At 44.0% G+C, this 17,003-nt stretch overlaps 1 protein-coding gene across 3 annotated transcripts in view; it reads left to right on the forward strand.

Moving 5' to 3' along the window:
* LOC120978258 (spermatid perinuclear RNA binding protein) overlaps positions 1-17,003 on the forward strand; it is an 81,305-nt gene that overhangs the window by 15,955 nt on the left and 48,347 nt on the right. For all 3 annotated transcript variants that reach the window (XM_040406493.1, XM_040406491.1, XM_040406492.1), the window contains exons 2-4: positions 3,865-4,082; positions 12,991-13,156; positions 15,702-15,846. In XM_040406493.1, coding sequence (XP_040262427.1) covers positions 3,865-4,082; positions 12,991-13,156; positions 15,702-15,846 — 529 coding nt within the window. The remainder of the gene's footprint in view (positions 1-3,864; positions 4,083-12,990; positions 13,157-15,701; positions 15,847-17,003) is intronic.

Raw genomic sequence — 17,003 nt, forward strand, 5'->3', positions numbered from 1 at the left:
ATGCTCCTCCCACTGTCTGCATTCAACTGAAAAGGACATGTGGGAGGAGCATTATGAAGAGAGCCCTATCTGTCTCTCTGCACCTCTCAGCTATACAGAAGTGTTATAGGGTCACTGTCATCTTTTTTTTAAATCTCATATTGACCGTTTATATGTGAATATTTTATGTAATTGTTTTACTTATCATTTTGAAGTCTTTTTATGTGTTCTACTTCCTGAACTGACTGTAACTTCCTGCTTTGGTTTCGCTCGACTGTCGTGGTCAGACTATCACTGCGGCCAGAGATGGAAGGGGATGTGAGACTCAGAGTATCACACCTTACACTGATCAGGGCAATGCTCTAGAAACCATTCTAGGTGCCGTACTGTTATCCCAATTCTACACTTTCCAGTTTACAAGCAAATAAGATCCTTCCCTCACAGCAGCAGTAAACTGAAAGTGGATTACCATCTTTGTAGGAGGTCTTATCGTATGTGCTGACTGCTACAGAAAGACAGTATTTTCAATGGCATAGTACTGGCGTCATGAAAAAGAGAAACTCCAAAATTTCTAAATAATTATTTTTTTTCTATGAACATGAAGTTAAAAAATAGCCATGCTGGTTGGCCAGTATCCCCTTACATTGCTCCTCCCTCGTGTCCTTTTCAGTTGGATGCAGACACAGAACGCTGCCTCTTTTGATAGCAGCAGTTTAAAGGGTTTCTGTCATGAGAAATAACGTTATGTAGCGGACTGACATTAGGGATGGGCTAATGTCAGCAGTACATAACGGTGTGCTTTATAACTCCCTGCCTGCGCCGTTCTCTTAAAATAAAGACTTTTATAATATGCTAATGAGCCTCTAGGTGCTATTAGGGCGTTGCTTCAGCACCTAGAGGCTCGGTCTACTCACCCTTTGGCACGCCCAGGTCCAGTTGATTGAGTTTCGAGCTCTTCTCAGTGTTCCGTAAATCCTTGCATGACAGAAACCCCAAGTAAATTTTTTATTTTTTATTAACGGTTTTAAAGCGTGCTTCAGGTAAAATCCATTTTTTATTATTGTTCATCTGTTCGAGCAAAAATAGACTGAAAGATGGTTCTGTTTTTGTTGTCAGTTGCCAGGCAAAAGCATGAAAGCTCATGTACTGTTACTAGACCCTTAGCTGTGCTATGAAATTAGGCAAAAATCATATTCATCACAGGCAATTTTCTAGCATCTTGGGAAACCTTTGTACAGGAAAAATGTTCAGTTTTTCCTTCAGTTATAAAAAAAATATATATATAAATATGAAAAATCTTGGTTATTACTGTCTTTTGACAGGATTTTGTACACAGTTGATATCTTATAATCATTTAAGATACTTTACAGAGAAGCGCTCACTTCTCCTGACATGACTTTTATTAATTACTTGCATTCCCAAGGTAATATCAGTTCTGGAGCATCTATTCTTAGGCTACTTTCACACTAGCGCTTTTGCTGGATCCGGCAGGGTTCAGCAAAAACGCTTACATTACTGATAATGCAACCATCTGCATTCGTTATGAACGGATCCGGTTGTATTATCTTTAACATAGCCAAGACGGATCTGTCATGAACTCCATTGAAATTCAATGGAGGACGGATCCGTTTTCTATTGTGGCAGAGAGAACGCATCCGTTCCCGTTGACTTGCATTGGGGGTAGTGCCGGATTTGTCTTGCTCCGCATTTCAGGATGGAAAGCAAACTACAACATGTTGCGGTTTGCTCTCTGGTATGGGAACGCAACTAAACGGAACGGAATGCATTTTGGAGTACTCCGTTCTGTTCAGTTCAGTTTTTTGTCCCCATTGGCAATGAATGGGGACAAAACAGAAGTGTTTTTTTCGGGTATTGAGAGACTATGACGGATCTTCATACCGGAAAACTAAATGCTAGTCTGAAAGTAGCCTTATAACTGTATGTTGTGCCATTCCTCTGTTATTCCTGCAAGAAGTTATGATTGAACTGACAGCAGTCTGCAATGAAGGTCCAGCTGGATGTTACCACTTGGGGGTGTGGCCCTGCACAGTCTGACATTTTCCAATCAGTGCTGCCAGTGTCAGACTGTGCAGGGACACACCCCCTACTGATGGACCTTTATTGCAAACGTCTGACCGTTCATAACTTCTAGACGGAATCAGGAATAATTCAGAAATGGCACAACATAGTCATAAGAATAGATGTTCCAAAATGGTTATTACATGGGAAAACAAGCAGTTACCAAAACAAACATATCAGAAGGGGTGATGGGGGCAGGTTATCTGGAAGTAAGGTTTGTAGGAGCGCTCATTCCTGATAATTGTCCAGTTTAAATTGATTGCCAGTCACCTGACGAGCAAAAAAACATGCTGGTTTGTCGGGTGATGCAGTTGTTGATATTGTAGGAGAGAAAGATGCAATTAAAGGCTATGTACATCTTTGGGGTCAATTTTTTTTATTTTTTATTGCTGTATTATAAGAGTATTTTTAACTGAGTAGTTCTGTGCCCTTTAATTCTGTTCAATAGTGAATTTAAGTTCTGTGTAATAGTTGATAAGTTTCCCTTGTAATGAAGTGGGTTAGAGATAGTACCCATCCCCCATTGTGCTGGTAAGATGACATTCCTGAGTGATCTCAGAGACATGCGTGCTGCACACTGGAGGAGGGGCTAACAGGTTTAACCTCTGTGACACGCATTCCCTCAGTAGACTCTATTGAAGACTTCATCCTAGGTAGGATGTAAGTATGACTAGCCCTTTCTCCTGTACACCCTGGGGTGTTGATCGTGGTCATTCTCAAATCTTTAAAATTTATGTTATAATTGCTTTGTACTCATTATGAGGTAAACATTTTTTCATTTGGTCTTTATTAAAAATATGGAGTCCTTTTCTCTGTACAGGGCTGAGGTGCTCTATTAGCAGGATCAGAATTTTCTTTCGGCTCCTTCTTTCTGCTCTCTGACATTATAAACTCTCCTCAAAGCTCAATACTTGTCTTACTGGTAAGAATGTGGCTTAAATAAGTGTTTAGAGATGAGGGTTATTAGAGGACTGGCAGAAAGTGAAAGAAACAGAACGGCTCAACATTTTTAATAAAGACCAATTGAAAAAAATGATTTTTAGCCCAAAATGAGTAAAATGCAATTATTAAATAATGGACCCCCGAAGGTGTACATAGCCTTTAAGGATGACTCAAAAAAACTCGGACAGGAGCGGCAGTCACAAACGATCCAATGTGACCTTTATTGTTTGATAAATAATAATGATAAAAGGTCACATTGGATTGTCTCTTGTTGGCACTTAAGTTTATACTATATTCCTCTCATACGATTTTTGACGTCCTGTGACAAACACCTCTACACCTGCAGCCGACATCCACCACTGTGATCCTCTTATGCTTATATAGTAGTTGTGACTGATCACACCTATCAAAGGTGAGCGTATAACCTATAGCTGACTCTCTGAATGCAGTACTATGGTCATTGGCTGTACTACCCTATGTAGCGCTTGGCGCCATATTGTCTTCTTATTTTCAACACCTCAGTCGTTATACGGCACATAAAATTATGTATTTTTGGGCCGTTCTTCAATGTTCTGTTCCGACAAACAGCGAATCTGTATTAGGATGGACATTCATAGTAACTGTTCACCCCCATACAGAGGGGACCATTGCTGCATGTGAATACAGCTGAAAGATTTGGGCAATAATCTGGAATGAACAATTTGTTCCTGATCATTGCTCTCAGCCCGTGCGACTGGGCCCTTAGGATAACATTTTCAAGCGTTTCACTTGAATACAGTGGTGCAGTTATTAGTGTTGATGGATTATTATTACTATTTTATTTATTAATGTATTTTTTTTTTTTTTTTCCTTGCATTATTTCAGAGATCCATTCGATCATTTGCTAATGATGATCGCCATGTTATGGCAAAACACTCGACCATATACCCCTCTCCAGAAGAGCTGGAAGCGGTCCAGAACATGGTGTCTACAGTGGAAAGTGCCCTGAAGCATGTCTCAGACTGGATGGATGAGCGCAGTAAAAGTTCCACTGTGGAGAATGAGCAGCAAATCAAAGCTGAGGAAAAGGAAGAAAATGCCATGTAAGTAACATGATGGCACTTATATCACAGTCCAGAGGGGTGGCCTTTACTAGAGTCCCACGTATAGAAAAATGCCAGTAGTTGGTGTCAAACCAGTATACAGACGTTTAACAATAGAAACAGACATAGGGGCAGATTTATCATTAAGCTGCACCAGAAAACTGACGTGAAAAAGTTTGCGACTTTTTCAACACCACTTTGGCAAAAATTCTTGCGCAGGTGGCCTTTCTCTACTGATCTCGCCATTTTCCTGAAAAGAGGATGTGGGGAGGAGACGAGGTGAGACTGCTGGTCCACCACATTTATCTACTTTTAGACCAGTTTTCTGGGGTAAAAGAGCACTGAAATATTTCGGTGTAGGCACTCAGATTGCCGAATGCCGCTCCTAATTTCTCAAGACCCACTCCATCGCAGTCAGGTGACATTTTCTCCTGTGTTGGTTCTCATTCCCGATAATATCACTTCTACATCCGAGGTGTGGCAAGGTTCGTAAGACTCGGCCCCGTCGACACAACATCATCAATGGCCTTTTCTCTGATGGTGGTGTTCTTCTCATTCTCCTGGGCCTTGCTCTGTAGACGTGATGTCAACAACAATCCTGTGTCTTAGGGTGTACTTCAAAAGGGCTTGGATCTGTGACATTCGATCTGGGAGGGGAAGAAGAGAATGCTACAGACATTCCCTGCAAGTCATGTGCTGGGATGTAATCATAGGATGTGGGTCACAGATCATAATTACACCGGAGGAGTCAAAATGCTCTCAGAACTCCGTCATCTCACTTATATAATGCTGTAAGGTTGAATTCTGGTGTTGGTGATCTTTTTTTTGTGTAACCGGAAGACCCCTTCAAAATCAAAACTATGTTTAAAGTACCATTTTTTTAAAGGGGTTTTCCCATCTTAGGCATGTTCTCCTTTTAAATGGCACTATCACCTCTGGGGTTTTTGCATTGTCCTGGCCACTTGGGAGGGGTGAGGGAGTGGCAGGGTGCAGGTCGGACTTTGGCCCGACACATTTATTGTCTTTTACGTCAGGTGTAAAAGAGGAGTAAAAACTACTGCAGTCAGGGGCTGGAGCAGTTTTTACTGTTTTTACGGACAGCGCTGGGATAAAACAAAGACTGGCATAAAAAGCCGATCTTTGTGAATGCCCCCCTTTTGTGACATCTTTGCGGTCAGGCACTTCAGTAGCCATGGACACATCTCGTACATCCTTGCTACTAAAGGCTCTCGGGCTAGATCGCAGCAAGATTCTTGGCTTTAAACCAAGACTCAGATCTCAGCTCTAGCTATTGTCCAGCCTTGGATAAAGATGTTGTCTCTTCAGCCTGTGTGTAGATCAGGGGTGGCCAACCTTACAGACACAAAGAGCTAAAAAAAACTTATGACTACAAGGAGCCACAAGCCACACATTTACACACGAGTCACCGTATTTTTCGACCTACAAGATGCACCTAAGTTTTAACAAAGAAAAATAAGAGAAAAAAAATATTTTTCATCTGATCTGAGGTCTGATAAAAATATTTTTCATTAGCAGAGAAAAAAAGAAAATATATATTTTTCATCAGACTCCTAAATCAGATAACCCCAATGCTCATCTGACCTAAAATAAGATCCCCAAACCTCATCAGGCCTCCAAATCAAACCCCCAAAATAAGACCCCCAATGCTCGGATCAGACAACACAAATCAGACTCTGTGTCAGACCCTCAGTGCTTAGATCTCACCACCAATGCTCAGATCCCCCCCTTGCTCAAACCTGACCAACCCTGCTCAGATCTGACCCCCCCATGCTCAGATCTGACCCCCCCATGCTCAGATCTGACCCCCCCCATGCTCAGATCTAACCCCCCCATTGCTCAGATCAGAATCCCCCCCCCCATTGCTCAGATCAGAATCCCCCCCCCATTGCTCAGATCAGAATCCCCCCCCCATTGCTCAGATCAGAATCCCCCCCCATTGCTCAGATCAGAATCCCCCCCCCATTGCTCAGATCAGAATCCCCCCCCCATTGCTCAGATCAGAATCCCCCCCCCATTGCTCAGATCAGAATCCCCCCCCCCATTGCTCAGATCAGAATCCCCCCCCATTGCTCAGATCAGAATCCCCCCCCCCCCCATTGCTCAGATCAGAATCCCCCCCCATTGCTCAGATCAGAATCCCCCCCCCCATTGCTCAGATCAGAATCCCCCCCCCCATTGCTCAGATCAGAATCCCCCCCCATTGCTCAGATCAGAATCCCCCCCCATTGCTCAGATCAGAATCCCCCCCCCCATTGCTCAGATCAGAATCCCCCCCCCCATTGCTCAGATCAGAATCCCCCCCCCATTGCTCAGATCAGAATCCCCCCCCCCATTGCTCAGATCAGAATCCCCCCCCCCATTGCTCAGATCAGAATCCCCCCCCCCCCCCCCCATTGCTCAGATTTGGACCCCCCCATTGCTCAGATCAGACCCCATGCTCAGTTCTAAAAATTTTAAATATCTCTTACCTCTTCTGATCAGACACTGGGCTCCTACTCGGGCACCTGCTACTCTAACACTCTCTCCACTTTGACCTGATGAGCACAACGACAGGTCATAGTGCATGTCTCCACGTACTATGTTCTCACACTGTGTGCATCAGGACGTAGTGGAGAGTGAGCTGGAGCTACAGTGCCCGATCAGGAAGAGAGATCTGAGCCTGGGGTGGAGAGTGAGCCGCTGACTGCTTCCCGCCTCCACAGCAAGAGCCGCACTTCAAGAGCCACAGGTTGGCCACCCCTGGTGTAGATGGTAGCAGACGAGGTGCTGGCCGCATGCAGGGAGAGGAGCAGGATCTGTGACCCCAGAAGGAGCAGTGATATGGATTTTGTTCATAAATCGGTGAGCATACTTGCTCTGTAATTGTGACATATAGTGGGAAGTAGTGAGATGAGCACTTGCTTATCTAAACTGGAAACCCCCTTTTAAAAAGTGCCCCGTGCTGAGTACCATACCTGAAATACTGTCATTGTATATGCACCTATTAGTTTATTATTTTATGAAATGGAAACTGAGGGAACATCCAAATTAGGTGAGAGGAGCCCTTTGTGCTCGGCATAGAAGTCGCTGCCATCTCACAGGAGCCCAGCCATGATTTGAATAATTTGCATAGTGTTTTGTGTTTTTTAGACTTGGAATTATGGATTAATTCTATTATTTTCACTTTTAGATTTTTGCAGCTATTTTTTTTTATATTTATCTATTTATTTTTTAAAGAATTAAAGGGTTTTGCCATCTCGCCATTTCCACAGTGAGATGGGACTAAGACCCGGCCCGGCGTTCCCCCTGTTTCCATGCAGAACAAGTTGCGCTGCTTCTGTGACTCCCAAATGGTATACATTGGATCAGACAGTAGATATGTCAGCTACTACTTACAGGATAGTTATACCCTCTATCAGCATTGTGTCCTTTATCATATGGTTGTGTTTTATGATGGCACCCGAGTACAGTATGTCTGCAGTGTGGTGAATATCTACTTGGGGAGGGGAAGTGGTTGCTTCGTACGAGCTGACTTAGCAGAGCTGCCTGGTCAGCATAATCGGAGTTTCTACTGTGTACACAAATGCCATTGGTGGTCTGGTGCAGCCAGGCATGAGAGAAGCCTATTCGGACCGCTGATCCACGGAGATCAATGGCGTTCATTCATATGCTGGTTTACCCAGCCCGCTCCAGTGCAGAAGCCTCTGTGGAGTCAATCTGTGTCTCAGCGAAAATGAGGATTTCCTTTAAAAAAAAAAAAGTTGTGTTGTGTGAGTGTGTTAAAGTTTAATAAAGGAGATTACACCTACTTTGTGCAGCATCAACCAATGTATGGCACATAAGGAAGATGGAGCGCGCACATTACCCCCACTCATGGGGATTTTATCACTTTGGTCTTAAAGAGGGCCTGTCATTGTTCTTGTCATGTATTCGGCAAATACCCATATTCCCCATAAGATAACAATTCTGTAACAGCTCTTCTTGTACCGTTCCTCTGTTATTCATTCTAGAAAATGAAAGAAAAAAAAGCCAAATGGTGTTACCATTCCGCTTGCCAAATGAGTGTGTGCTAGGCAGTCTGACCCCGGACACTGTCAGAATGTGCAGTGGCACTGCCCTCACCTGGTAACACCTAGTTGGAAATCATACATTTGTAGTAGGAATAACAGAGAAACGGCAAAGCAGTAAAGCAGACATGTAGGGAGTGGTGACTGGTCCTCTTTAAAGAGTACAGAAGGTCTTAAAAGAAATGTGGTGCCACGTGCTGCCCACTTATGGCTTCTGGAAACATGAAGTGCAGAACCTCTGGTTGTAACATATACAGATGGTCAGATACCTGAATTAAGGCATGCTCTTATTTAGCATTTGTTGTGGAGTTGCAAAAGCTGGACTGTACTACGCTCATATCAATGTCAGATTCTTAAGGACTACCAGAATTTTTGGACGAGCGCCACATGTTCCAAATGACACTTCAGATAAGTTGAGAACCTAAGGACTAGATAATCAATCCCATAAGCCTTCCCCAGGTCAAGTGAAATGGACCTTTGGGAGAAATGCAGATGCTTTATGTAGTGGAAAATTCACACCTATATTCCTTGTCTCACTGAGACATGTCAAAAATAGATATGATAGTAATGCATTTCTCCTGAGCACAGTTTGAACTGTGTGTATGTATACTGTGTATAGATGCTCCTTAAAGGGGTTTTCCGGGAATTAAGAAAATGAAAATTCTTAAATATTACTTTATTATAAGTATTTTTCCAAATACCTTTCATTAGTTATAATGGCTTGTTTTGTCTAGGGAGCAATCCATCAAGGGAAATAAAATGGCTGCAGTCCTATTAGTACACACAACCTGTCCTAATCATACAGGAGGACAAGTAACATCACAACACTGAGCTAAAGAGCTGCCTCAGCCTCCTCTCTGGTCTGCTTATCGGGGATTGTGATCCTAAATACAGATAAGATCTTCAGATACATTTCTGTAGGGATGGAGTTCATGAGGAGACATGAAGTACAGAGTGGGGGTAATGAGCAGCAGCGCTTGTTTGCAGTCTCCATTACCACACCCTGTCCGTTCCATCGATTGTTTAGGAATGAAGTTTGAGGAGCCTGTGAAACATACTTCATGTTTGCGCAATATTTCCAGACTGAACACTGCTCCTCTGATGTGAACATGCAGCATCATAATTCATTGTGATGCTGTGAATTCCATCCTGGCTGTGAGTCTACTGAACTGTAGTCATGGCATTATGTCAGTACAGTTCAGTAGACCCGTGGTGCGGTGGGAATTCACAGCATCATAAATCACCGCTCCTCTGATGTGAACTCTGTGCATCATAATGATTTATGATGTTGTGAGTTCCATCCTGGCCGTAAGTCTACTGAACTGTAGTCATGGCATTATGTCAGTACAGTTCAGTACACCTGCACCATTATGATGCTGCAAGGTCACATCAGAGGACCAGCATTCATTCCGGGAAATACTGCTTCCACACGGAGCGTGTTTCGTGGACTGAATACCCTGTCTGAAACTGACCAAAGGGGGTTATCAAGTTATGCCTGCGGGATAGGGAATAACTATAAGATCAATCAGGGTCTGACTGCTGGGGAGCCCCACCAGTCATGAAAATTGAGACATGTCACACCAGGGACCCCCCTCCAAATGAATGCAGTGGCAGATCGGGCATGTCTGAATATGCCTCTGAGCTGAAAGTCTTGCCAGCCACTAAATTGAAGGGGTTGTTGCACTCTACCTATTGCAGTTGGGGTCCCGTCAGCTTAATTTGAAGAATCTCGAGTTGGCCCCCGTCATTCTGTCTACTCACAAACCCCCCTACCTCTCTTCTGATCAGTCTCAATGACATGTAGGAAGAGTTGGAATGTCTCAGATGTGGTGACCCCTTTTAAAAGGAAGCTGCCCCAGTGATCAGCCGATCGCCATGGATCTAGCTCCTGAACCCCCTTAGCTAGGCCGTACACATCTTAAAGAACAGGCTACCGTATGATACGTGGTTGTGATGAATTTGCCAGAGTGGGATTACGTCCATGTCCTCTTCTCGAGACAGACCCTTGCAGTGCAATTCACTAAATGCTTCACTACTGAGGAATCTGTAGAGGGGAAGATGCAGTCCCATTAGACAGGCTTCCCGATCTGTCAGACATATCTAGTAATATTTTTTTTTTTACCTTTTTTTAAGTGTGGTTTTGCATTGGTCTGTCTGTGATTTGGAAAAGGTTAACAGAATTTTTTATTTTTTATTTTGTCCTACTAAATACATTTTAATGTGCCTGGTTGCAAGTCCCTGGTCTCTGTGCCTAAGTGAGAGGGACATTGCTGACACAGCAGCCGAGCGTCTAGTTTTAGTGTACTTAGAGGCATCCTCACGTACTACTTCCTGCAGGCTAAGCACTATCCACCTCTGCGAGCAGCCTATTATTCATCGCTCAGGTAGAATGATCTTCCCAGTGGGATTTAGTAACCCGTTGCAATCTCTCCACTTGAAATAAATGATAGTCTTGCAGATGGCAGCTTTCTGTTTACAGTTCTGCTTCTTTTGTCCATATAATCCCTCCGAGCCGACCCGCGCTCTGCTTATTTTATTGGAGCTGCCTATTGCTCTCCGAAGATGGTGAGATGTCGGCAGAGTTTATTATCTTCCATTATGTGGATCAAACTCCTTCTTAAATTAATTCAGTGAAAACCTATGGACATGATAAACCTGGCGAAATTTGCTGCAGTGGTAGAAAGAGTACTTAGTCCTGTTTTTGTTTTTTCTCTCTCGCTCTCCAAAAATTCTGCCTAATCGAATTGCATGCAATTCTAATCCGACAGAATCCAAATTTTTGGAAAAAAGGGATCAATTCTCTCATCTCAGATCTCTTCCCGTCTGTCACTGCGCTTTTGCATAATGTTCTCTATGCTGTGCCAACCACTGATTGACAGGAATGAGTGCTCCCTTCTTAAAGAAGGGTTCTTTGGCAGCTGCGGTATGTATTCTACCGTACTGTTCTGGCTTTCTCTCCTTTAGTATAAGAATGCTCCCATTACTCATCAACAAAGATGTCGGCTGCAGTGGACGTAATATAAGGTATAATGCATCCCCTGCTATCAATAAGGACTATTAGAAGTCTTCTCTGAGATCCCTGACGTGTATAAATGCACCTGATCTGTGACCTTGTGCTTTTCTATGGGCATGAAATTACTTAGTGACCTCTAATGTGATTTACAGTTGGAGGAACATGATCTATGAACAGTTTTGCTCTTCACCGCTCCCTTTGTCTATGCAAATCCCTCACAGTGTATGTGGGTTCAATTGATAGATTAACCTTTTCTTCTTCAGCTTCCCTTTCCCGTAGCAAAGGTGCTTCTCTGAATGTGAATGGTATCCTCTAATTATGTAGTAAGGTTGTGAATAAGACTCTGTTGGTCCAGCCTGGACCATTTCTGTTCAGTGCTGTTCCAGAAGAAGATTGCTAAGACCACACACAGCAGAAAATTTGACACAAAATCTGCACCACAGGGATCAACTTTGTCAGTACTGTATAACACTCGGGATTTGCTCTGCATTGCAAAGGGTGAAATCTGCAATATAAATTGATATGCTGTGGATATAAAGAGAACCTGTCACCATGATTAACCCTGCTTGGCAGGGTTAATCATGGTGAATTAAACGATCCCTCTATTGCTGATCCCTCTATTTCGTATGTAGCAAAAGCTTTGCTTTTATTCACAGGCAAATGAGGTGCGATGTGCACCAAGGGGCTGGCCTTGCCCCACGGAGCACCACTTCACCTCCTCTCCCCCCGTCGCCATATAGGAGTCAGATGTCCTCAGTGTTCAGATGCCTGGTCTTAAATTCTCATGCTAGCACCAGCGAGACTTCATCAGTGCATGCATGGTAGATCTCAGGAGGCTCTCCTTCTCACAGCTGCACTGCGCAACTATTGATGACACCGTACTCCTTGAAGACAAGACGCTTGACTTTACTGATCTAAAAGTGAAGCCAAAAGTTTTCTCTTCTGGGAGGAGACTGACGGCATTGGCGTTTGCACTAGCGGGAGAGCCTTGTCTTGATCTCAGGAGACTCTTCTTGCTCTACTCCCGGAAGAAAAGATGCTTGGCTTCACTGATCTAGAAACGAAGCCAAAAGTCTTCTCTTCTGGGAGAAGACTGACATCATTGGCATTTGCACAGAGCAGGGAGCACCGGCACACGGGTAAGATTTCAGGGCCAGACATCCAAACAATGTGGATACCAGACCATGAGGGGAAGTGACAACAGGACAGAGTAAGGGGTGAAGCAGTACTTGAGGGGCTAAGCCAGCCCCCCAGTGCTCCGAGCACCTCTTTGTACAGATTTTGCTGCAACCATATATTAGATTGCAGCAATATAGGGCTCACTTAATTCACCATGATCAACCCTCATCCACGCTACTGCTACCTTAAGATGTTATGGATTTTACACACTGCAGCCCTCATGGGCATGCCCTTACAGTGCATACAATAAATGCTGGATGAGCAGCCGAACAATTACCACCCCCGGTTCAGGATTACCTCCATGCTTACCTCATCCAAAGTAAGCCAGCATCAGACCCCGAGTATGGATCCTCCATGGAGGTTGGGTGGACAATGCACATTAAATTGTCTACATTCATTTGTATAATGTAATAATCTCAGGATTGTAGTGACATTTACTTTGTTATGCCTTGAGGGTTTGCAACTATGTACGGAAGACTGTTTTACCTATGTACGGTATATTAATGTATTGTATGACCATTTGCGTAGAAATTCCCCATCACAAGGCACTAACGTTTTCTTCTCTCACTTTAGGGATGGTTGTTAAACCCTGGCAACCACTGTAAATCCATTGCTGCAATTGTCTAATCGCATATTGCTTGTTTTTCAGGGACGAGAGCGGTCAGGTGCTATGTGGAGTCATGAGAATTGGCCTTGTTGCCAAAGGCTTACTCATTAAGGATGATATGGAGCTAGAACTGGTTCTCATGTGTAAGGAGAAACCAACAGAGAGCTTATTAGTAACAGTACGAGAAAACCTTCCTCTACAAATCCAGGTGAGATACCACATCGGCCTGTTCTGTGCTGAATATCACTAACCAAATACTTTATACTGTTCAAAAAAAGAGTTAAATCGAACCAGTCCCCATAGCTCTGTGTGCTTTTATTGTGTAAAAAAAACTATTTGATACATAAGCAAATTAACATAAAAGTCATATCTTACTTGTGTGACCAGAGAAGAGTCATATTTTCAAGCTCTGACTCATCTCAGGTTAATTTGCATATGCATCAAATCGGTTTTTATACACAATAAAAGCACACAGAGCTATGGGGACTGGGTATTGCGGATGTGCTAGCGGCCATCTAGCAACCCATGTCCTCAGCTCTATACCCAAAATCCTGGTGACAGGTTCCCTTTAAGAGTTAAAATATTTGACCACCCATCATTTCCATATGATGCCGAAGACCTTTATAATGTGATTGCATGTGGCATTACATGAGCTCAATATTAATAACTGACTTGTGTTCCCAGTGTATTCTTGGCAGTAGTTTTGGGGGAGGTGTCTGCGTACAAACAGCATCTGTCTGCAGTTTTGTACCTATGACACTGGCTGACCTGTTCCATGTGTGCTTGGCAGCTGAAGGCATCTGTGTTGGTCCCATCTTCATATGTGCCTGCATTGCTGAGAAAAATGAAGTTTTAACAAATGCAAATGAGCCTCTAGGAGCAACGGGGGCGTTGCCATTACACCTAGAGGCTCTGCACTGTCTGCAACGGCTGCGCCCTCTGACAGGACCAGGCTGTGTAAATGTGATCACGCCTGGCCCTGACTTTTCCTAAAGTCAATCAGTGTACAGAGGGTGCAGCAGTTGCAGAGAGAGCAGATCCTCTAGGTGTAATGGTAACGCCCCCGTTGCTCCTAGAGGCTTATTTGCTTATAAGAAAACATAATTTTTCTCAGCAATCCGGGACCAACACAGATGTCTTCAGCTGCCAAGCGCACATGTAACAGCTCAGCCAGTGTCTTAGGTACAAATCTGCTGATAGATGCCCTTTTAATGTTAGCTATCTAAGGCTACTTTCACACTCGTGTTAAGCTTTTCCGGCAGGCTGTTCTAGCAAGGGAACAGCCTGCCGGATCCATACTACCGTTTGCACACGTGTTCTCCCGGAAGTCCGCCCGCGCTGTGATTTTTGTCTGGCCACCTCTCGGCATGTGCTACGACGGGTTCTCGGGCTGGTCCCCATTAAAGTGAATGGGTCCGGGCGGACCAATGACAGCACGCTTGTGCAAAGTGTAGTATGAAAGTAGCCTAATTCATCACCCCCTGAAATGCTATTTGGTACATTATTATCACTGCTGCAATCTTCCCCAAATTATAATCACATTTTCAAATAGATGAAGTTATATTTTATTCAAAACTGGGTCCCTGATCCTGGTCATACATAGCAAAAGATGGACTTCATTACGTCAAGAGATCAGTGGATCAGAACCGAGGCTGGAATAGGGATCCGTATTGACGTATTTCAGCCTTCAGTTGTCTGGTATGTGAGAATTGTGGATCTGTAATCGGAATTTTATGGTGAAATGTGCTGCCTCCACTGTGTCCATCTTTTGGTCCCCGCACTGTTTTCTTCCAGTGGTGCATGGGCATGGTCACATGCGGCGCCACAAGCAGCGTGTCACTGCTGAAGCCAGTCATTGGCTGGAGCGGCGCATGTGACCACGTCCATGCATCGCCAGAAGAAAACAGTTCCGGGACCAGAAGATGGAGACAGCGGAGGACCAGAGCTGCATGGAGCAGGTAAGTATGAATCCTATGTTTAAGGGAGCAGGCAGTGGGCACATGATTTAAAGGAAAAAAAAAAAAACGTTCTTCCTGACTTGTGTCCCCTACAATTCTGGAGCACTTTTTTTCTGTATTGTGATGTCCCCCTGTTATTCCTCCTTTCGATTCGGATACAGGTGTTATCATTCCTCATGTCAATAAGGTATAGCTATATACAATCTGATATTCTCAGCTCAGGTTGCACATAGTTTGAGTGTGTAGATGTGCCATTGCCAAGGAGAATGGTGACGCACGTCCAGGAGCAGGAATACAAAGTAAAAAAAATGAAATAATGGTTGGGCAATGGTCTAGCTTCGTTGGGGAATGCAGGTATACCCAGGAGAGCTGACAGGTCCTCTTTAAAAGAAATCTCTTCACTCCACTTGTAGTAAACTCGCATTATTTAGCTCAAGCTGCTTGCCGTGTTGACACCCATGTCCTTAACATGACTTAAAGTGGTTCTCCAGGCACTTCTCCTGCATGTTCTGTTGTCAGGTATGGGCAGACGCCTTGCAAGTGTCGCACATGGGTCTGGGGCATGATACTTTCTGGGCATTGGACTTTTCACTGTGCCGCCCAGTGTGAGGCTGCGTCTGTCCACATCTGATGTCAGATTTTGAGGGAGAATATAAACAACCCCTTTAAGCCAGTTTACCAGACAGTTGAACCTTTGGAGGCTGCTTTATACTTTGAGCTACCGTAGATATAGCCATGGTTGTCTTCATTTCCGTGCAGCCTTTGCCTTGTTTAACCTGCGTCCTTCTTATTCAGAAACTCACGGAAGAGTCCTATCAAGTGGAGCACTCCATAGAAGATGCATCGATAATCATACATAATTCAAAGGAACCCAAATTAACCCTTAAAGTGATACTAACGTCGCCACTGATCCGAGAAGAGGAAGACCGCGCAGGTGGAGGTACTTGGGTTTGAGCCCTCTCCAGCATTTATTAGAGATCTGTCATACCGTTAGAAGGTCGCTGGTCCTGAAATGCACATTGAGACGTTTAGACAGTGGATGTTGTTACCTAGATTGTCTTACTTTAAAGTCTTTCACTTTGTGGTACTGAACAGATTCTGCTACACAACCTCAGTGCTGTTTCTTGGCCCTCATATGGTATACCGCCATCATACGACCCATCCTATGTAACATAACCACCTTCTATTCATTGTTTTAACAAAACGAATTGAACCTTTTCGTAATGTGCTTGTAGCGGCTATGAGGTTGGGTAAGTCATAAGTAACATAGTACTAATGTGCTCATGATTTTCTTTTATTTTTATTTCTCTTGTTTTTTTTTCCCCCCTCCCCCTCTTCATTTTATGGTCTGTAATATTTGCTTCAGCTTCCCAAGCCTGTCCCTACAAACTTGCCAAGCAACACTGGACCTATGTCAGACCTTTGACCAACAGGCCACACTCTGTCATGTCAACTGAGGCAGCCAGCCCACCTGGGCAAGATGGACTCCCTGTCGCTCCTCCCATCTTTCTAGCCCCACCCTCTACTTTCTGTCCTTCCCACAAACATCCGCTATACAGTGTCAAATGTTGGTCAGTTAGAACTGTCAGAGGGACCATCGGGGGAAGAATCCGAGCCAATTGAAGAAGTGATTTGTCTACATTCACTCAGGCTTCAAACGGATTGACGATGTTACAGACATTACTAGGGGAATGCAGATACTATACCAAAAAAATGTACCACCCACCGGTTGCCACTGCTTGCACCACAAGCCAGGACTCCTTTCTTCTGCTTGTAGATGCGTTGCGTGGGTTTCCCAGGAATAGATCTTTTCTGAAAGTGCTTTCGGCAAATATTATCACTAACTCATATTTGCCGAAATGAAAATGAAGCTGTGGTCACAGGACATCTAGATGTGTTGTCGCTTAGGCAGCATTCACACCATGCAGTCCGGCCGTGTGCACACCCACTTCAATGGGTCCGTGATCCACATGTTGAGGCGAAGTATAGAACATGTCCTGTCTTTTGGAGCGAAGCACACAGAGTGTAGCCATGTTTTGGGGATCCACATTTGCGGTCATGTGAATGCACCCTAAGAGCAACACTTCATTCTCAACC

Source organism: Bufo bufo, chromosome 8 (genome assembly GCF_905171765.1).
Source record: "Bufo bufo chromosome 8, aBufBuf1.1, whole genome shotgun sequence".
Lineage (NCBI taxonomy): Eukaryota > Metazoa > Chordata > Amphibia > Anura > Bufonidae > Bufo > Bufo bufo.